Source organism: Myxocyprinus asiaticus, chromosome 33 (genome assembly GCF_019703515.2).
Source record: "Myxocyprinus asiaticus isolate MX2 ecotype Aquarium Trade chromosome 33, UBuf_Myxa_2, whole genome shotgun sequence".
NCBI lineage: Eukaryota > Metazoa > Chordata > Actinopteri > Cypriniformes > Catostomidae > Myxocyprinus > Myxocyprinus asiaticus.
The window spans coordinates 27,622,243-27,645,492 of NC_059376.1; the positions used below are offsets into that span (position 1 = coordinate 27,622,243).

The following is a 23,250-nucleotide window of genomic DNA, read 5'->3' on the forward strand; positions in this document are numbered from 1 at the left end:
AATGGAAGTCTATGGGGTTGCTTCAGTGTGGTTATGCCATTTCCAAGGTGATACTTAAAGACTGACTTATAGCCTGAGTGAAATGAGCCTACCCCCATGTCTGTACGACATTCTGATTGGGAGATATGATCCCACAACTGTCAGTGTCTTGTCATTGTATGAAAAAACAATTGTTTTCATGGGCGAGACCTTTGCCATAGTCCCACACGTCTCTATGAAATTCTGATCCAGAGATTTGATCTAACAAAGTTTGGCATAATGCAAAGTCATTAGGATTTTTCGGGTCATTTTTTGCCCCCCCACCCCCAGGAGGCACTGTACCACCCACCCCTTAGAAAAGTCATAGCACAGGTGTCCGCAATAGGCCGGTCGATTTAACACTTAATTCGTTGGTCTACGCCAAAAGGTGGGGGATGAGTTAGATGTCGATTTTTTGTATGGAAGAAGAATAATAATATGTATGTGAGATTATAATAGTGATGCTTTGCTTTGCAAGCACCACTAATAATAAAACTTTCAATCTTAACTTTTCTTGATTCAGGCTAAAAGAACCGTAAACTGAACCAAACCATGAGCTCAGTATCGTGAACTGAACTGAATCGTGAGATAAGTGAACCGTTACACCCTTATAAATCATTTTCTAAAGAAACAAAAGCTTGTGCAATGGAACACTTAAAGAAATAGTTCACTTTAAGGAAGACTTTTATGGTACTTCTGCATCCTTACTGAAACTTGAATGCACCAGTAATGGCAGGAACCAGAAAATTTTTCAAAATTTCTCAATTTGTGTTCCACAGAAGAAAGAAGGTCATTCAGGTTTGGATCAACATGAGGGTGGGTAAATGATGAAAATAATCTTTTAAATCAAATCCATACAATACAGTATTTTGACATACTAACCTATGATACTGATCTTAAAATATACAAGTAATATTAAACTTAAAAATAGCTGACCTCTCCATTTCAGTACAACAAAGATAATCCTCTTTTCCGTTCATGGTGACAGGCAGTGGTCCCATCTTTCCTTGTTTAATTGAGTTAGGCTTGGTGGTGATGGTGCGAACTTTGTTGAACTGCAGAAAATAAAATGAGAAATGTTACATAAACCTTGATGTTAAAAGGGATGAAATAATGTATATTTACCTATTGGCGAACCTTGGCACTATCATAAAGACGCAGCCCTACAAAGTCAAACGCAGTAACAACACCAACACTTAAACACTCTTCAGTTCACTATTTTTTTGATTGTCCAGCCAAATGTGGATTGTACCTACAGTATAATCTGTTTTCTCTGAATCTGAGCATAGTTAAACAAAAGCTGCGTTCACGGCATGTCATAATTACGAGTTGGCAACTCGGAAATTCTATTCGGAGCTGTTCACGACCTGGGAACTCGTAATTATGCGTTTCTATGGCAATACAACAAGTAACAGTCGTTATGCAAATGCCTTATTAATAAACGTATAGTTTATTTAGCGGAACATTAGACATTAGATGGCCATCTGTCACAGGACAGATCATAGTCTAAAGGCCAAAGCATACTACTTGGTGCTTCCGCGTTACTGATCGCTCCGCACATAGTAAGCGTGGCGTAAATTTCATCATAATCCAGTCCGCAATGCCTGACTGCGCGCCGGCCAGATTTTCTAAGGCCATCGTCTGTGCACATCATCGGCGCCTGTACCGGCCATTGACTCTACTAAAAGAGTATCACAAAGAAGTTGTAGTGGGCATGCATCAAGCGCGTTTGTATTCGCCCACGGTCAGAAGAGTATACTCACAAAGGCAACACGGTCGACCAGGCGTGAGGTGATCCGGAACACGTAAAAAAGTATACCTGGGCCTTAAGAGTGGGTTGCACCAACAAGGATTATTCTTAAATTTAGATTAAATCAAGGTTTATCTGATAATTCTGTTGGACCAAACTTTGAACTTTGTTTAAAAATAATCAGGGTTACATTTAAACCATCTTTTTGATCCTGATTTAAATTTAACTGTAAATCTATTTATTTTAATCCTGTTGCTCCTTTCATTTAAACACTGATTTAAATATAAGTAAGGGATTAACTTTAAACTTGCAGCTGAGGTGGTTTAAATAGAAAAACTGACTTACAATTAAACATGAATGACTGGGTAATTGAATAGTAAATGTGGCGTCAGCCTTCTGAGAGACGTTTAACAATTTATTTATGTTTATTATGGTCTAAAATGCCCGCGATGCGTTCTTTCAAATCCAGGGTACAAGTATAATGGCTCACATCTCGGTGGCTCATTCATCTTTCATAAACACATGATAGGAGATGTGGTCGTCGTTGCTGGTGTGTTATCATTGTTTGAGAGATATTGAACAGTTGAGCCAAACCATTTGAATATAGTGCTTACTTGTATGTGATATTCAATCCAAAATTCCATAGATTTTGTCCTATGTTAATAGTGAGGAACAAATTGAGATTTATAAAGGCTGAAACTGACGTGAAAATGTTCTTAAACAAATGCCAACCGAAAAGCGTGTATATGTGTTTTTTGTGTTTGGTGCTCATGCACCGGTACGTCAGTACAGTATTAACAGTTATAGCCTGTATGCCTCATGCAATATTCCTTATTTTCTGCTGTAACATACTATTTATTGACTGGCGTTGTTTTCTGTGTGCATATTTATTAGAATGTAATTTTTATGCCGACGAGATAATGGAGCACACATTTTTGGAGCAAGGAGGAGAGATAATCATTTACACTCCTTCAAAGAAATTAATATGAATCTATATAGAATACGAGTGAAAGCACCACAACTATCTCAAGAATGGCATAACAATTTTCATCAGTTCATCAGCCTCTTGTTTGCTATTGTTGATGGCATAAATTAAAATGACTAAATTCTAAAATGCAGAGTAATCAATAGATCGAGCAGATGCAGATGGCGTGCATAAAGCAAACTTGGTCAAAGAAAGAATCTATTATTAATCATACAAAAAAATCACTCATGATGATGAGCTTTTATGGCAGAAACTGGGAGACTAAAAGTGCATGCATGCTCTTGTTTTTATCGAGAATTGCCCATTGGATACAAGCACATGCCTTATGAACATACGATTGAACGAACGAACGACATGGGTTTTTGTAAGCTGTCCCCCCAATATTAGGATATTTGAAAATACGTTTATATTACTTCTTTATCACTTTTGTGAGAATTGGAGTGTAATTTACAGTTAATTTACAGTAGACGCACTGTTGGTTTTCATAACCCATATGTTGGGTCATAAATTAAAATGTTTATGTAACAACAACCCTGATACACTTTTTTCATTTTTGTTTTTCTCCCCTTTTCTCTCCAATTTGGAATGCCCAATTCCCAATGCGCTCTAAGTCCTCGTGGTGGCGTAGTGACTTGCCTCAATCCGGGTGGTGGAGGACGAATCTTAGTTGCCTCCGCGTCTGAGACTGTCAACCCGTGCATCTTATCACGTGGCTTGTTGAGCGCGTTACCACGAAGACGTAGTGCGTGTGGAGGCCCATGCTATTCTCCGCGGCATCCACGCACAACTCACCACCAAAATGATCTTTCCAAATTATTTCAACACTGACTACGACCGCAATAGAGTTGAATCTTCGCCATAGTAGGATTAGTAATTTTGCCCTCCACTTTCAACATGACTGAAACAACAACAGACTGCTCAGTCAGACTCCTACTACATCTGTTTGCATTGAACTGTGAGGTACAACAAAATTTCATATCACTGACGAGCCACAGTACTATAATAAAAATTATCGGGCTACACTATGCATCTCCTATCATGTACACCAATAAAAGATGACGAGCCAATGAGACTAAGTTATGGGCGGGACGACACATGTAGCCATGCCCCAATGTATTGCCCCGCACCATTCTGCAAGCTGCAGCCAGGGATACTTGAAAATAGTGGCGCTGACATGAGGGGAGAGGGTCAATCTGAGACCCGTGCCACTTGCGTCTTGTTTAATTTTATCTGTCCTTTTTTCGTAAATTATTCTGCCATATTTTAAGGCTTGTGACATCGTACACATTGCTGAGACATTTTCTCAACCTAAGAATGTATGAATCTGAGACCGTCAATCTGTGCATCTTATCACGTGGCTCGTTGTGCATGACACTGCGGAGGCTCTGCATGTGGAGGCTCATGCTACTCTCCGCGATCCACGCACAACTTACCACACGCCCCCATTGAGAGCGAGAGCCACTAATCGCGACCACGAGGAGGTTACCCCATGTGACTCTACCCTCCCTAGCAACCGGGCCAATTTGGTTGCTTGGGAGACCTGGCTGGAGTCACTCAGCACACCCTGGATTCGAACTTGCGACTCCAGGGGTGGTAGTCAGCGTCAATACTTGCTGAGCAACCCAGGCCCCCCCTGTTCAACAGTATTGAAATTAAGTGGTGTGACACAAATCAAATTAAAATAAAACTTGGATCAGCAAACCCTAGATTAGCTCTAAACTCTACTTAATTTAATCCTTATTGGTGCAACCCACCCAATGAGACACAATTTTGCTCATAACTCAATTCTGACAAAATGTGTAGTTATGCATTTTGCCTTTGCATGGCAATATTGCCTAAAGGAATGGAACTACAAATTAAAATGTATATTTAAGTCTTGTCAGTTTCTTTTGAAATCCTGGTTTTGATAATATAAATTGTCCAATTAAATCATACAATAAATGTGTTATGTTTGAAATATTTGTTTTACCATTGCTGTTCGTCCAACCTCCAGGCAGTCATGCAGCTCTAAGTTGTCAGTGAGTGAAGTAGCCAGTGGTCTAAAAACACAAAATCATGTCTTTAATCACATTTAAGATGTGAAGGCATCCATCACCATCTATTTCAGCATGAGTTACATAAATGACAGAGCACACATGTATTTTCATACTCAAGCAAATTCTGCCTTATGTTTACATGCGTAATTGTGAATTTCTGTTTTGTGTGTGTATGTTTTCATTCATACTGGTTCATTCCAGGTAAATTGCCCCAGAAGTAACGGGCCCTGTGGGCAGGGCTCACTTTCATAGCGTCAATCATCACAGGATTACACTGGAAGGAGATGAATGTATAATGATACAGAACTACTGACAACAAGGGCATACTCATTATAAGAGCATAAACCCAGAAGAACAAAATAAGCAAAGGAAGCATTTACATCAAAACATCTCAAGATAGTGAGGGATGAAAGAGGGCCTTGTGAAGACAGCATGGATAAGCCTTCTTACCTCCAAGAAGCGGGAGACATCTGCCTTATCGCGGGCACTCATGGCTACTACGTTCTCAAAGAGCCAGAAAAATGGGCGATCGTCATCCTGTCTTGGCCTCATCAAGGTTAACATGTGGTAATATTCAAAGAACAGCCGACCTGTGCCTTCTGTGAAAAGACAGAAAAGTAAAAAATGCTGTATTTTTGCCAAATTAAGTGATATCCAAATCATAAGTGTCAAGTTTCTAATTGATTCTGTAGCTAATGTCTACTAGCAAAACATGTGCCAGCTTCAGATATATACATGAATGCCTTATTATACAAAATACCATGTACAAATATGCAAAAATCTTCCAGTGTGATTTAACTGGTAGCGTAAATCCACTTTTGGGATGACATTGGATTGTTGTTGTTTGTGGTGCTGTTTTGTTCTTACCAAAAATACCTTTTCTGGCTGGATTTACCATGGACAGGTCATTACAGGGACTTCCACCAATCAGAAGGTCAAATGGGCCCCACTCAGCCAGCTACAATATGATGTGAAAAAGTTAAACATTTAAAAAGGATCTTCCAATTTACTTAAATTCCCTTCAACATGCGGATGTGAGGAGGAGTACATAAAACAGCATGTTTAGCTATTAAAAATGCTATAAAATAATATAATTTTAATTAATTAAGTTTAATTTCATTTGTTAATAACTCCCACAAACTTGAAGTGATAACGATCTTTACGAACATGTTTCCTTGTGATGGTCCGCACATCCTTCACATATTCAATCATGCCCTCATGTTTGATCATCCCGACTGCAATGGAGTCTTCACAGATTTCAGAAGCAATGTAGCGCTCCACCTTTATGCCCAGGTCTTTTAAAACCAGATAGCCTGTAAAAAAAGAGAAATAAGAAACAAAAATCAAACTGGTTTCTGCTTTACCTTTTGCAACTCCCATGATGCACTACAAATTCACATGCTTTAAGGAAAACTAAGCCAAATAATCACCATGCTCATTCAGTGTTGGTTACACTATTCCACTAAAAATAACTACATGTCTCTAAAATTGTAATCAGTAAATACTTTACTGATAATATCATCAAAAAAGTTATTACATTATTATTTACTTTACTTTCACATTCCTTGTTAAAAACACTTATAAGAGAAAAGTTTTTGTATTTCCACTCAACAAACTCAAAATAATGTTTACATTTCCTCCTTGCTCATTGTCGCACACAATATACAGTACACTCAGCACCACACGTTTCTCCCTTACAATGAGACTTGTAAGGCGGAGTAAGCCCTTCAGCTCTCACAGAAACACAAACAAAGTTACATATGACTGTAATTCATGTTTTAATTGTATTCTACATAAATAATATTATTTTAGAAATATGTGTAACCCAAGTATTGCATAAAAATAATTTACTTAACTGTAATAAATAAATAAAAATAAAAAAATAACTGTAATCTGATTACAAGAGTTCAAAATGTAATGCATTACACTTTGACTAAAAAGCAATCAGATTACAGTCATTAATTACCTTGTAATCAGATTATACCAAACACTGCTCTCATTGCTTCAATTGACCTTTTATGAAGAGATTTAAAATGAAAGCAAAAGAAGTGAACAAACCTGTTGCAATTCCACCAAACAGGGAGAGGACCTTGATCGGCCGACGCTGATAAGCTGGAATTGAAGGGTACACTCTATGTGGCTCCTAAAAAAGAAAACAGCAAAATAATCAAATTCTGTAATATGCACTCCCTACAGAATCATCTTTAAATTGAAGTCTTAACATAAACACTGTTCTACTCTTACAGTTAAAAAATATAAATTTCACCAGTTGAATATCTAATAGAAGGAGGACATGATGGTATGGTTGATGAAACACTGGCACTCACAAATTCAAAGGCACTGTTATTGGCAAAATACTCCTGGACACGAACACTCCAGTCAGGCCTGAGCTTGAGCACACCATATCTCTTAGAGGGCAGGCAGACATAACAGCTCCATGGGTCCTCCCCCTTCAGATTTTCAAATGTCCCTGGTCCCACCAAGACATTCAAACAGTCTTTACAGAAACACCTGAACAGGATGAAAGAAGGGAAAGAGAGTGAGACAATCTGCATTGACGGTTAAGATTAAATTAAAGTGATAATTCACCCAAAGAAGAAAATTCTGTCATCATTTAAACTTCTGCACAAATGCAGATGTTAGGCCGAATATTAGCATCCGTCACCATTCACTTTTTAACTGCATCTTTCTTCCGGACAATAAAAGTGAATGGTGACTGAGGTTAACATTCAGCCTAACATCTCAATTTGTGTTCCAAATATAAAAAGTAATTTGGGTTTGGAACAACAAAATGTAAATGACAACATTTTCATTTTTGGGTGAAGTAGCCTTTTAAGTACAAAAGAGAGAAAAATGTGAAGTTCAAACCTGCAGCAGTTTTTATTCCCACAGAGAATGACCTCAAGGCCAGCACAGCACACAGTGCAGTATGACTGATAGCCATCATCATCATATTTGTACAGGGTCTCTGTAAAGTTCTCCTACACACACACAAATACACAATCACACATGCAAAATTATGCTCTGGTCAACAAATACCATTTGTAATTCAGCACTACAGAAATAAACATTCAACTCTAATATCGTACCTTGCATTTAAAACAAAGGCTTCCCTCAAAGAGAGGATGGAAAATTTCAATGCTGGGACTTCCACAGGACAGACAGAAATCTAAAAGAAACAGCCAGAACCACATACAGTCTGTATAGTTATCATTGTATGAGTTAAGGATACATTTATGAATTAACTCAAATGTTGAAAATTAATACATAAATAAAACAAATGACTCACCTTTAATGTTTTTGCTTTTATCTGAGACTGCATGGACCATTTGCTCTGAAAGGAATAGGACAAAACATATTTTGTATACATTTTCACACAAACACTAAACTTAAAATAAGTTCCTGCATAATCTGCTAAAATAAAATGGAATATATGAGATAAAATGAAAAGAACTTCACTGCTCAATATAACTTACCTCTGGTATATTCCTGAGTGGACTGTCTGTTCTTGTGGACATATTTTTTCTTAGCTGGTGGCTGAAAATCAGACACAGAGGAATCCGATAACTCTGCTTTATTACTAGATGAACTGTCTGTGAAATGTAACAACAAAAGTTGTGTTCAAACTGTTGCCTTCAGTTCTGATAATTCAATGCAGATGAAGCCATGGAATGTATGAAAATCTCAAAATTTGGTTAATTCTTTAATCCTGAACTAACTAAAGAGCTTTAGTTACCAATTGACCCTTTTCACAGACTGTGATGACATATTTCCGCATTATTTAGCAGCGTAATTCTAGCAAACTTTTTTTGTTGTGGTAACGTAAAGACTTGTTTATAATTTCGCCTGGCACCGCGGTTGCACTCTTCTCCAAATAACAGATGGCAATGCAGAGAAAATATCAGCTAATCCAGCAAGAAAACCGTAGTGAAGAAGTGATTTGCTGAACTTTACATTTACCTAGCCAACATAGCCAGGTATTATAATAACAGTTCATGTTTACTGGTCATATGAAAGAGGTGAAAAAGTCAAAAACACTAATGAACCAGTAGTAGGATATTCACACTGTCTGTCTGTGGTTAAACACAAGCACTTTAATTTGTTTGCAGTTAAGATAATAGTTTTATATTTTAGAGCCTTGTCAAGAGGATGTACATTTAAAATAATTGTTTGAACTCCAATTACATTTAAACACACGGTAATACATTTCACACCCCACACCTGCTCTGACCTTCACAGCACACAAACATTTACACCTCCTGCCACCACCCTCCTCCCCTCTCCTGCTACTCAACATGCACTTAAGATCTGTGAATATGATGTGTGCCGGGGCTTCCGGAAACAGAAGACAACAAAAGCACAGGGCCCAGATGGTGTTTCACCCACTTGTCTAAAATCCTGTGCTGACCAGCTGGCCCTCATCTTCACACAGATCTTCAACAGATCATTGGAGCAGTGTGAAATTCCCTGCTGCTACAAATGCTCTACAATCATCCCCATCCCAAAGAAACCCAAGATCAAAGCATTTAATGACAACAGACCCATCACTCTGACATCTGTGGTCATTTGAGAGACTGGTGTTGGCCCACCTGAAGGACATCACTGGACCCTTTCTGGATCCCCTTTAATTTGCTTCAGCAAACAGCAAACTGAGCAAACAGGCAAAACAGGTCTGTGGATGATGCAGTCAATATGGGACTGCATTATTAATTGCATATTTATTGCCACGCGAGGATTAATAAAGTTCTAAACTTAAACTTATTACATACTTCAACATCTACACAGACCAAGGACTTATGCAACGATACTATTTGTTGACATCAGTTTGGCTTTTAACACCATCAACCCCGCTCTCCTATGGACTAAATTAACCCAGTTAATTGTTCCCGGCTCTATCTGTCAATGGATCACCAGCTTTCTGACAAACAGGTGGCAGCTAGTGAGAATGGGGAAATTCACCTCCAGCACATGTACAATCAGCACTGGTGCCCCCCATGGATGTGTGCTCTCCCCACTACTCTTCTATCTCTACACAAATGATGACTGCACTGCCAAGGACCCCTCTGTTAAGCTCCTGAAATTCGCAGACAACACTACAGTCATCGGCCTCATCCAAGATGACGATGATTCTGCATACAGATGGGAGGTTGAACAGCTGGCCGTCTGGTGCAGTCAAAACAACCTGGAGCTGAACACGCTTAAAACAGTGCAGATGATGTGGACTTTAGGAGGAACACCCCAACATTAACCCCGCTCACCATTCTGAACAGCACTGTGGCAGCAGTGGAGTCATTCAGGTTCCTGGGTACTACCATCTCACGAAGTGGGAGACCCACATTGACTCATTGTCATTGAGTTTGTCCTCTGCACTTCTACAACTCTCTGGTTTGGTTCAGCTTCCAAGTCAGACATCAGAAGACTTCAAAGGATAGTTTGGACTGCTGAGAGGATTAATTGGTGCTCCCCTACCCACCCTGCTAGAACTGTACACATCCAGAGTGACAAAAAGGGCTGGTAAAATCACTCTTGACCCCATTCACCCAGCACACTTCCTCTTCGAACTGTTGCCCTCTGGCCGGCACTACAGAGCACTAGAATAGCCAGGCACAGGAACAGTTATTTCCCTCAAGCCATTCACCTCATGAACAGTTAAAACTGCCCCCAAATACTTTCCTTTGGTCAATAAAACCATGTGCAATATTCAATCCATCCATTCCTACTTATATCCATATTTCATTTATGTTCTTTAACATATCCTACCTCTTCTTCAATACATTACATCACCTGCACATAACTGTATATCTGTATATAAAATATTCTAACAACACTATTGCGCTAATGTATATTTCTCTTTTTTTTTTATCTGTTATATCGTTTTTTTTAATAATTTTTTTATGTCACTATATGTATATATGTTTAAATGTATATGTTTGCATGTATGTATATACGTTGCATTCTCTTGCACTGGAAGCTTCTGTCACCATGACAAATTCCTTATGTGTGTAAGCATACTTGGCAATAAAGCTCATTCTGATTCTGATATAACATTAAAATTGTTTTTTTTTACCATTATAAAAATAAATGCAAATTAGAGGTCGACCGATATCAATATTGGATGGTTGCTTATACGATAATATGTTGAAAGGCAATTAAACTGCCAATAATTTATAAAATTGGTAGTCTATATTTAATGTTCATAGTCTTTCCTTCCTGTGATGGGGAGGGCCAGACAGAAGCTACAAGAGTCCATATTGAATACAATTCCAGATTCAGTTTATGGTGCAACCAAAATACCAACAACCAGAAAAAAAATCTAATTCATAGCGGGGAACTTTTAACTTTAAAGGCTGAAATACATCGGGGACTCTTATTTTTAAATGTGTGCACTTCATTGTCTCCAGCTGCTCATTCAGACAGATAAGAGAAATAAAATGTGCACTCCTACAATAATCTACAACATATAATATAAACAATTAAAAGTAAACATTGTCAAATTTCATCAACACTATATCATCATCAACAGTTGATCATTAGTGATTGCTTATCATAAATTTACGATAAAAGACGTCTTTAAATTACAATTAAGAATTTTGTTGTATCTTTTAACAGGGTTAGTACAGATGCTTCAAAGTTATATTCAAGGACTTTTAAAGCACATTTTTATTTGTTTTCAAGGACTATGCTCGAGATGTCATTAAAACTAATTCTTTATTTGTTAATTTTAAATACAAATATTTTATTCATTCAGTTCATTTACTTTTTATAAAACACCACTTATTACAAGTACAACATATCTCAATGAGCATCTTTAACTACATTTTCTCATTTACATTTTGTATTTAAAACAAAAATGTTAAAACATAAAAAAATTTTTTTTAACATTGATAACACCAATGCCATGAAATCAAGGGACAAACATTCTTTTTAAATTATTTAAATTATTATTAATAATTTTGTTTTGCTTTTTGTACACTTGTTCAGCCTTACACTAATGCTTGTATTAAAAATAAACTAAATACATAAATAACTTTACATGTCATAGAAGTGGTGTATCAGTTGAAGGGGACAATGATTTGTTTTCAGGCAATTGACAATTTCAAATATATAAATTTTTTTTTTTTTTTATCAAAACAGAGTCAAGCCATATCATATCATTAAAGGTTAGGTTATAGAATGATAACTTTTATTTATTCGCTATTTGAAAGATTTTTCATGACTAAAAAAGTAAAGGGACATGTTTGTCAACATATTTTGATATTGACCCAAATGTTGTCAAAAATAACCTATTTTGAGAGACACAAAGCTTTCTTTACAGAAGGGGGCGCTAGATGGCTCACAAAACTGAATCCTCCATTGATCTGCATTCAAATCTCAGAATGTTTTACATCTCATATAATTTTTTCACTCTGGAGAGTAATTTTTAATTAAAACTGATAGTTTCAAGGATTCATACTTGTTAAATCCACCACAGCAGTATCTATAAAATATATTTTTTAAATCCTCCAGTAACAATTGATTGTGATTGGCCCATTCTGAACAGCGCTGCCTGCTTCAGCAGTGGTCTAGTGGTCTGTCATTGTTTCTTTCCGAAAATACATACATTCATTTAATTTTTTAAATGATTTATGCAACGTATTTTACGATTTTCTATAATTCAATAACTTTTTAAGCACCTCTTGGTAAAAATGGCTATTTTAAAGGGTTTTTCAGGACTTAAATTTGAAAAAGCCAAGAGACTTTTTATGACCTTAAAATTTGGGAAAATTAATTTAAGACATTTTAAGACTTAAAGGATCCGCTGGAACCCTGTGCTCCTGACTGAAAGTTTCTGTGCATAGTGTTGACTCAAATTGCTGGCTGTCAGAACACAAGGTACTGCTGAAAAAGAATGCAAAAACAAACCCCCAAATTAAAAATGAGGCCCTTTTTGGCACATTTGCATAAAGTTGTCATTGGAAAAGTTTTGAAGCTGTTTTCATGATCAGTCATTGATGTCATTTTCAAATACTCCCACTCTGGTACTCAACCCCTAACCCTATTATACATACCTGTAGAAGGCAAAAAGCCATCGGGACCTGTGGGCTTGAAACCTCCAAATGCCCAGTCTAGCATGGCTTTCATATCTTCCGAGCTTCTCCCAGAGCTGGTGAAAGTCTTCCCACAGCGTTCCCCAGCCAACTATACACAGACACAACACAATATAGTGAAATGAAACAGAAAACAGTCCGAGATCATGCCTAAGACTGCACTATACACTACCGTTCAAAAGTTTAGGGTCACTTACTCATTCTTTTTTTTTTTTTTCACATTTTAGAATAATAGTAAAGTCATCAAAACTATGGAATAATAGAAATGGAAATATGGGAATTATGTTGTGACTAACCAAAATAAATCAAAACTGTGTTATATTTTAGCATCTTCAAAGTAGTCACACTTTGCCTAGATTTTGCAGAAATGTACTCTTGACATTTTCTCAACCAACTTCTTGAGGTATCACCCTGGGATGCTTTTTAACATATGCTGGGCAATTAGTGGCTGCTTTTCTTAATTATTCAGCCCAAGTCATCCATTTAAAAAAAAACAAAATTTAAATAAAGTTTTAGTTTTGTAATTAAATAAATTAATATGTTGGCACAATTATATTTTTGTTACAAAACTAATTTCAAACATTTAAGCATATGCCTTCAGATCAAAAGATTTTTAAGATCATGAGAAACTTTTCAGGCAAGTGACCCCAAACTTTTTAACAGTAGTGTATATGACATGAACAGGTTTGATGCCATTAATGCATGCAGCATATTCAACAGCCTTTGAGGATCAGAACTGAACTATTGTATCAATGTTCAAATAAGTGTTAAAAAAATACAAGCACTGTTAAATGAATATCTTGCTACTGTACCTCCAGGACTTGGTAAATGGCATCTTTGTAGGTAGGCAAACCTTCAAAGGATTTACTACAGAAGCACTTTGCAAATGCAGCGAAGGGCAACAGCCCCTCTGTATGAATCTACAATCAATAAAAGAGATGTGCTTTTGGTTATTTGCACAGAGAAATATTGAATGCTTGAGTGGGGAAAATATTTATCAGATGAGACTCAGGAGAAAAAGAGAGGGACAGAAACAAAAACAGTCATTACCTCTGAAAACATGGCATCTCCAAACCACTCCACACGCCTCATGGACATGGGAACTGTTCTGCCCTTCCACGCTATTACCAGCCCAGGCCACCAAGAGAAGCCCTTCACTTTCCCCCACACCAGCTCTCCATTGACAAAACCCTTATTATCCTGAAATGGGTAATGGAATCAGAAAATGCAACAGTGCTACCATCAGTTTAGAAATTACAGCAGAAGGATACATTACTTCATATTCTTACTTCCAATCCTTTTGACCAAAGAATTGACTTCTTGACTTTTTCAGTTGTTTGTAATTACTGGATAAGGATTTTTGAGGATTTGAAATTGCTCCCTCAAAGAGCAGTTTCTAGCCAATGAAGAATTTTAGAGGTAAGCATAACTAGTTACATAACGAGTTAACAGAACAGTCACTCACTATAGAAGCTTCCATGACTTTTTAAGATTTTAATCAATTCCATGAGTTTTCCAGGCAAGGAAATCATAATTTAAAAATTCCCTGATATTTCCAGGTTTTCCATTATTTACCTGGTATGTCATGTCTCTCTTCCCAGGTTTGGGGCTTGGCATCGCAACATTGGATCCAGATGAACAAGCTTTGTTCTTAGCCTAAAATTAGAGCGAAACAAACACTTATTAAGGAAGTATACATAACAATCTGAGTTGTAAAACTTCTTTGGGGAAAACAAAGACACGACACCCAGGTTCAATGCTAGGCATATTGATGGCCTCGGTCACAATTCACTTTCATTGCATGGAAAAAAAGATGCAAAGAAAGTGAATGATGACTGAGACTAACATACTGCCTAACATCTCCTTTTGCATTCCATGCAAGAAGAAATTCATATGGATAATGTTTCAACTTTTTGGTGAAGTTTCCCTTTAATGTGATTAGCTATAAATTGCTAATCATCTGTACATTTTTGTCACAAGGTCCTCCAGCTAAAGCTGTACAAAATGATTATTACATGCAAATGTCCTGGTTTTATGTACATGGAGGATGACCACATACAATCTGGCACCAACATATTGGCACCAGTATGAAGACATTTCTTATTTATGTTAGTGTATCAGTGTGCCATGCATGACACTTTGCATAATGAACATAAATAAGCTATAAGAAACCATCCATACACCAGGGAAAAGCAGATGTAAATAAAGTTAGACATGAAATAACAGAGAGAAAACAGACATGGACTCATCTATAGGAGAACTCAAAAGGAAGTATCAAAGTGGGAAAGGAAACCACAGGACACATTCATGAAATTGTATCCACTGCATATGAAAACAGACCAACAGAGAGAGCATAAATGGGACAAAACTAGGAGACTGTCCCTCTACACCTGCGATCAGCAAGACAGAGCATTTGATCTCCACCTGGGCAGGTACATACCGCCTCGGGATTGCTGTCCTTGTCTAGGTTCACTGGTTTGCTCCAGGTGCCTGCATTGGCCTGAAAGACAGTACGTGCCTGCGGTTTCTGCCGTAAACTGCTTTCCCAACTGTATATTCCCCTAACAGAGCCCTACAGACCCACACACACAAATGAACACACACACAAATACATATGCACAAACATCACACACACACGCCATCACTCAGGTCGCATGACTCCTACAGTTAAGTAATAATGTCCCAAAGTACAGATATATACAGAAGGAAAGAAAGAAGATTAATCAAAAGATGTTAGTGAGATGATATGGTTGGTTTATTTGTGCCATTTTTTTTTTATCTGGGTAAACTGCAAAGAAATGACCTAATCAGTCTTGGAGCAAGACACATGTGTTGTGTTGTCTTCTCCAAGGGCCCATTTCCAAGTAGAAATCAGTGTTTTTACTATTCTGGGCATATTCAGTGAAGAGAGTCCTTGGATTAAAAAGCCAGTAGTCCATAGCGTTCAACAGCTGAAATGTTGCTGAAATTATTTGATCAGCAGAACGTTCTAAAGACACTTGAGCGTGAATTCACTAAACAGTTGCACCACTTTTACAAATAGTGTTTCATCGTAAAAGCCGGTCTTAAAATCACCTGCAATTAAGTTCAACCAGGTGCTAAATGTGCTAAAATAGTGCTGCAGCCAGCAACAAATATTTAAATGAAGTCACTGCCATTTTCAGCAAAAACATGTCTTTTTACTTTGCAAATTATGCTAATTATAGATCGAATTTACAGATTGCATAATTTACAGAATTCATTCTTAGTGAATTCTCCCCTCAAGAATTAGTTCTTTGGCTACAAACAAATCTGAAAACAGTTAATTGTTGTTTCTCAGCCACAGCTGTTTTCTAACTATTATTACCTGCTGAAATGAGTTACTAGTCCACATAACATCATGGTCTGCTCCATTTTTCTTTAAATCCATTTCTGCAAGAAAACAACACAATTTACAGTTAAACTGAAAAGTGTCAAGTAACAACTGATCTAATCTGGGCCATGTTAATCTTAATAAAGTGCAGTATCTACTAACAACAATCACCATTATTAAAATAGATCAAATTTCTATAAGCTTTGAGGGCGAAGCAAAATCAAACAGAGAGAGAGTTAAGACCCACAAATATTTGCCACCAGTAGAAGCGACAGAGATTGTAAAGCATTATTTGTTAGCTGCCCTAGATTCACTGGTCTGAAGCATTTTATTCACACCTCGCTTACTGGTGATCTTCTCCAGTCGCACCACACATGGCTTCACTGTGACTGAGTGTTGAACCGTCTCTGGAAAACAACACATTGCTTCCATGAATCTAACCTTTGCCGTTAATCCTACAGTACCCACTTATCATTTTTAAATGTAACTACAGTACACTATATCAAAAGTTGTAATGTTTAATCAAAATGTATATACGGTCAGTGAACAGAGTGATCTGTGGGCATGGCATCAGGTGCACAAGGTTACAAAAATTAGGCTGGTTACGGACAGTCCATGCAAACTGTGCTGATGGAGGCACATGGAAAACATTGAATAATACCATTTGCATAAAAGAGATCCAGTCCATTTTACTAACACTTTATTACCTACACTGAAAACTGTGGTTACATCAATGCAACTTCATGCTTACAGTGCTCACCCAGATCCTACAAAATTGGAATGCATCCAGGATTTATTATTAGGCTGCATGCCAAGTTATATGAACTATAGTTTTCTCTGCTATCTTTAGGCCTGTCACGATAACTAATTTTGTTGGACGATATATTGTCCCAGAAATAATTGTGATAAACAATATTATTGTCATTTTAAGACCATTTTATGCCACTGCTATAATGATAATATAATAGCATAATAATGCAAGTACACCCTTTCAAAAAGCAATGAACTTTTAATTCTTCTTAAAATTTTTCACTTTGACTTGCCCTTGTAAAAATCCACTTGTCCCGGACAAGCGTTAATGTCGAGCCCTGAGTTGTATTGCCACTTTTCATTTCCACTCTTTTTAAACAAAGTAGACATACCGGCTCATTCACGTTAAAGCCAAAATTAAAGCCAAATTTAAATTTAAATTAAAAATTAAAGCCACTTAAAGCCAAAATTTTCCCACACCGGAGCTCTGGAATGCGGCTTTGAAACCAAGTCCATTTGGACTTATTCTTTCAAACTTTCTGGCAGGAATTATGCAGTCGTCAGGAAAAACACCTATTAGCATCGAGTAACACGTAATCTTCACCTGTCGCGGTCCGCTCTGTGTGTGGAGCTGCCTGAGCCCCGCCCCGGCAAAATGTTGGTGACATTCATTCTTATGTAAACAAACACGCATGCAAACACAATGGGTAATATCGAGGTCTGCAAAAATTATCGAGGTCATATATCGTACGATAAGTCGATAGCGTAATTATCATGACAGGACTAACTGTCTTGCTACCATTACCAGAGCACAGGACTCAATTTCACTAAAGCATTTTAAAATTGAACTGAAATTATGATGATGATGATGGTTGAGTAAAATTATATTGGAAAAGTTTTAACATTACAGATCCCTTTTTCAATTTTCAGCTATTATGCTGTCTATTTACATGCCACCCCATGGACTGATTAATAAAGCTAAAGGTATGCAAAAGCCTCGAGGCCTATTCACACAATATATAATGCGATCACACGATATATCAAGCTACTACACTGTTTTCTTCCATTATTCCATTCCATACTTACATCATATCAGTTACACTGTAGTGATGGGATATATTTTGCATCAAAAGAGTGAAATCTGTATTGTCAGACTGGTTGTATTTTGCAAGCATGTTTTGCTTTTGTTCAGGTATGGAAACTTTTCAGTGGCTGACAAAAATTCATGTTGTGCTAGTGCAAATATATCTGGTGCAAGTCTTAACCAGCAATTGTCATTGACAATTCAGATGGCTTCATCACATTGCTTATGGTGTGAATAGGACTTAAATTTAACTCACCGGATGTGCTGTTTGCAGCTTTTTTCATCCTCCCATTTTTGTGGCATTGGGCCTTGACTTCAGTGTGCTCTAAGGAGGAGTAACTTTTCTTTGAACTGTCATCCCAATGACCAGCATCACCATTTTCGACAGCCTGTGTGTGTGTGTGTGTGTGTGTGTGTGTGACAATTTCAAAACCATTTCAAAGACATAAAAAGCTGTTAACAAGCAAAGATAGCTACATGATACTTTTGTGTACTTTATACCTGAGCAAAGATCTTTTCTGCTTCAAGAGATGGACAGGGCAAAGCCAAAAGACTGAGAACAAGTCTTCTGAAGATGGATTCTGGTGCGAAAGTCTTAAGGGCACTACTCCAGTATCGTTCCAGGAAAAGGGTTGAAGATTTATCTTGAAGTCCTTCATCAAACCCATTTTCCATTTTCAGCTCCTCATCCTCTACAAGCTGGTAATGGAAGAACTCATTGATAAGCTTAGCCGATTCCTCAGATTTGGCACAGAGGCCAAATTGTACAGCAAGGTCAACTACACTCTTTCCAGTGATTTTTAACCTTCCTGCTGGACTGAGAAGCTGTGACATGCTCCTCAGGATCCCATCGCTTAGAGGTAGACTGTCAGCAATGCAGGTAGTAAGTGTTTTGTACAATGCTAAACACTCTTCCTGAAAAACATTCAGGGAGTCTGCTAGTTCCTCTTCTTGTGCAGAGATGAAGTCTTCTACTGCCCCACCTAGACTGAGCTCCGTAGCAGGAAGACAGAATGTTAAGTTATCCAGGATGGCTGGATCTCGTTCCTCCAGGTAACGTATGACAGCTTGAGGGCGAAGAAAGCTGGAGGCATAAGATCGCAGGAGCCCACTTGCTTCTCGAAGAACCTGCATAAGATCAGCACGAGCAGAGCCTTTGCAACGTTGCAGCCGTTGTCCGAAGGCACATAATGGTCCAAGGGCATGATCCAGGAACATCAAGGTGACCCTGATTTTAGGGTTCTCCAACTGGGTACAAATATGCTTAGCTTTATCATTGTTCTCATCACAGGAAGTGTAGTATGATGCCAAATCTGTCCACATTCTGAGCATCCTTTGAAGAAGCACACAAAACTCCTCACAGTTGATTGAAAGCGGTGGGCTGGAGTCTTTTAGTCCATTAATGCCTGCAAACAGCATCTTGAGGTTGTCATTACTGGTGGAACAAGTTGAGTAGTGTCCATATATGTTCACAATAAGTTCCTGAACCTCACTAGAGTGGCCCATTAGGCCAGTATTGCAGGCAGAATCTGGTAAGCTGTAAAGTTCTCCAAGATCAATCATCTTTGGGTTGAGCTCCCGAATCTGCACAACAACACTCTTTGAGGTCTGGTCCTGGTCATCAATGTAAAATGCAACCATGTTGTTAGCAGGAAGCTCAAACTTTTGCAGGACGTTGAGTAAACATCCAGTTACAGAACAATCTTCAGCAAATGCTTGAAAGACATCAAGGATACGGATGGAATACTTTGTTAGCTTTTCATCAAAAAAGCCCACAAGTACCACATGGCAGGTCTTTTCTCCGCTCTCTGCATCAAGTGGCACCTGTCCACACACGTAAACACAGTACGGGTTCAGCTTACAAGCAGAAACAATGTCGTTTGGGTACTGTAGTCCAAGGATATATCTTGCAGTACATTGAGAGACCTTGTTGATCCTTGAGGGTAAACTGGTAAGGCAATGAGTTTGAATGAAGAGCAGCATGATTTCACTACAGGAAATGGAGTCTTCAACCTGCTTTCTTTTAGATGAATTTAATGTTCCCATTTCATGCTTCATATGCTTTTTAGTCTGCTGGTGTTGTTTCAGATCAAAAACACCTGTGTGCAGCATGATGTTGGTGTCACACAAAGTACAGGAAGCAAAATTGTCCCCCAGATCGCTGACCCTGATCCATTTCATGTTTTTTTGCCATTTAGGGTCATAAGTCACAACTAGCTTCTTTCCATTCAATTCCATGTCAGGCTCATCTCTTACGATGCCTGTATAAAATGAAAATCAAACTACATCAGTTTTTTCTCTGTAAGTTTGTAGTTCAGGTTTGTGTTTGATGTCCTTCCTTACTACTGTGTGTGTTTAACTAGTAACCTGGGAAGTATTTGATTATAAGGCCATATTAATAAGTACATATTAAACCCATTTAAAATCATATAACTTTTATGAATACAATAGCATATTGCCATGATGTAAATGCTACTGAGAACAATAACATTTCATGATTATTAAACTGGGACAGTTCACTCAAAAATGGAAATTCTGTCATCACTCTCTTAACCTTATTGTTATTCCAAACTGCTGTGACATTTCTTTTGTGGAAAACAAAACAGAAAATTAGACAGAATGTTAAAGCTTTTTTCAGCGTTTCAAGTCATCTCGGACACAGTCAAGTGTACAGCCTTTCAAAGTATACTCTTTTGATCGCGAGCAAATATGAACGCGTTCGACACATGCACTACGACTGCTTTGTGATACTCTTTTAGTGCAGTCAACAGCAGGCTCATTCACCCATGATGCGCACAGACGAGAACATCTGGGTTGCACATGGACAGTCCACACACACTGTGTTGAAGATGAAATTTGCTTCACACATACATTTGAGTGCACATGTACCTGCGCACTCTCCAAAAACCTATAAGAACGACACTTATGTGTTTACAAGGCTACATATGCAGCGTTTTCCAATATTCTACACACCTAGGTGTGTTAAACTGCATTCTCTTAAATCATTAAGTCCATTAAATAAAACTTTATTCACGTTTACATGATGTTTCAGAACGGCACTTTCTGCAAACACCCTGGAATAAGCCGTTTCTTAAGTGCATGTAAACAGGGTCAGTTCAACATCTCAAATAAAAAGAGTCGTATGGATTTGAAACAACATAAGGATGAGTAAATGATGACAGAATTTTCATTTTTGAGTGTACTATCACTTAAAGGCGAACATCTAATAAAACAGCATTAAAATTTGTCATATGTAAAATGTGAAGGCAAAAATATCTAGAACAATGACCAGTTTCTCTACTGAAATAAACCCTATTTACTTTTAGAAAGCAAGAAAAAAAGAAAAGAAAAAAAATCTAGCCTTACCCGATATCATGCAGACTTTTCCAGGATTTCTGAGACCTAAAGAGGCCATCTACTAGTTCAATATCCTGACCACCACATGCTTCAATTGGGTTGTAAAGCTGTCTCTCCTGACCCTCATTGGCAAGAAAAAATTTCATGAACCACTTTAGAAAGGTAAGGGTGGACCTAAAGTTTCCTTTGAGAAGCTCGTCCACAGGAACCGACTGAAAGAGGCATTAAAAATTGAAAGAATGAGTTTTATTGTTCTCACACAGGCTTCCAAAACACTCCTCCTGTCTGCCATTGTCAAATGGGGTAGTCAAGATGCATTGGTTTATCCTGCTATGTCAGGCCACAAACAGATTGCAAACAAATTACAAGTCAACTTTGAAAAACCTACATTTTAAATGCACGATTACTAGGATAGAATAAGGTGAATCTGACCTTTGTCACGCCTCTTTTCTGGAAGGCTGTCTGCAGAAGACTGTAGTTCTGCAGGAAATCAGACTCCTCTTGGGACTGAAACTTTACTTTGCTCATGTTGATGGACCCTGGGAAGAGCCAGTCCATGAGCTGGCAATAACATGCTCCTGGAAAATCCAAGACAAAATACAATCACAGGTCATTCAGATTCAAATCTACAACTCACATGTAAACTGTAACTGTGTCAATTTCTAGATGTAAACAAAACAAAAACCCTTGAAGCAATAAGAGGTACCTGAACAACACTGCTCCACTTGAGTAAACTTGGTCTGAAGTGATTTGTTGATCCAGGCCAGAACTTCATAGTGATTGCACTTGTCGTCAGGGTCATTAGGGTCCAGACTGACATTAGTTGCCATGTTATGCTTCATTAATAAAATAATAGCATTATTATTGCCATTTAATAGCACATGAGACAATAATTTAGAAGCAATAAATCATAAGCAAAGTTAGTTGCAACGTACATTTGCATTGTGATTTTGGATACACCTCTAAGGTAGTCTGGGATGACACTAAACCAGTTATACAGTAGGCATTGTTTACATATTGACATAGTGTCATGTTTTGTGAACAAACAAAAGCTAACAAAAAGTTAATCTCATATGTACAATGTTTAATGAAGGGTTTGTATCCAGAAGTTGGCCGAACAGTGGGAGTCAGACTGCATTTCCCACAAACTAGGAAGCCTTTCTCTTTCGTCAGTGAGTGGAGTAAACACTCCACCCCAAACCATGTTTAGAGAAGGACAAAATCTCGCGGGTTAATTTTGCCGCGAAATCAGCGCGCTTGAAAAGAAGGTTTCACCTTTAACCGCTTAACTGGTGACGACTATTGATAACGCGACAAATGGATTAACAAATGAGTTTCCCAGAATTTTCTTTGTTTTTAAACTTTTAGCTTTGCAATTTGCTTGAACCTCAACGTAAACACGTAACATGTAGCGCAACATCAGTGCTCTTGTTTGCAGAACTGTAATTTAGTAAAAACGCCTGTTAGAAATAATATCCATCTTCTTATTGTATAAAGACCGGTTGCCTTTGTAGCTGTAATAGTCGCCAACATGCAATCAAACTGTAACACCATGAATCAAAACAAGGAACTGTGTTGCAGATATATCGTTACTATTCACTAACGTTACTAAACTACCCAGCAAAACGTGTTTTTAAAACATTAACTGTGTCCTACCTCTTTTGTACCTCTGTCCGCGTGACCTCGCTACTCCCCAGTCTAGAAGATAACCCCCAGTCCACCCTATAGTGCCTTCCCCAAACATATGCATTTTTGCTGCCACGGATTGGCCTGTAAAACCCACATGGGAGGTCCAATAGTAGCCTACACTACACTAGCTATGATTTCACAA

The 23,250-nt window shown here is 37.9% G+C and overlaps 1 protein-coding gene across 2 annotated transcripts; it reads right to left on the bottom strand.

The window, feature by feature from the left end:
* Positions 1–1,012: 1,012 nt before the first annotated feature.
* Positions 1,013–20,318, bottom strand: LOC127424414 (uncharacterized). Of its 2 annotated transcripts, XM_051669599.1 has the most exons (20): positions 18,564–20,318; positions 18,319–18,451; positions 16,567–16,635; positions 16,223–16,287; positions 15,317–15,448; positions 14,452–14,532; positions 13,927–14,076; positions 13,689–13,796; positions 12,838–12,967; positions 8,266–8,382; positions 8,079–8,123; positions 7,879–7,958; positions 7,658–7,770; positions 7,117–7,300; positions 6,848–6,932; positions 5,957–6,102; positions 5,657–5,747; positions 5,240–5,388; positions 4,723–5,063; positions 1,013–1,073 (listed from the first exon to the last, which is right to left on the bottom strand). In XM_051669599.1, exons 1-19 carry the CDS (start codon positions 20,298–20,300, stop codon positions 4,968–4,970), a joined length of 3,711 nt encoding a protein of 1,236 aa, XP_051525559.1. In that variant the 5' UTR covers positions 20,301–20,318; the 3' UTR covers positions 1,013–1,073; positions 4,723–4,967. The 2 variants fall into 2 exon arrangements, with proteins under 2 accessions (XP_051525559.1, XP_051525560.1); XM_051669600.1 differs by lacking the exon at positions 1,013–1,073 and having other exon boundaries at positions 4,733–4,792; positions 4,978–5,388.
* Between the last annotated feature and the right edge of the window lie 2,932 nt (positions 20,319–23,250).

Coding starts and splice junctions, on each gene's coding strand:
- LOC127424414 (XM_051669599.1), bottom strand. CDS start 20,300: ATGGAATTGAATGGAAAGAAGCTAGTTGTGACTTATGACCCTAAATGG. Junction 16,636..18,318: donor AGCTGCAAACAGCACATCCG/GTGAGTTAAATT, acceptor GTTGTTTTCCAG/AGACGGTTCAACACTCAGTC. Junction 7,959..8,078: donor TAAAAGCAAAAACATTAAAG/GTGAGTCATTTG, acceptor TGTTTCTTTTAG/ATTTCTGTCTGTCCTGTGGA.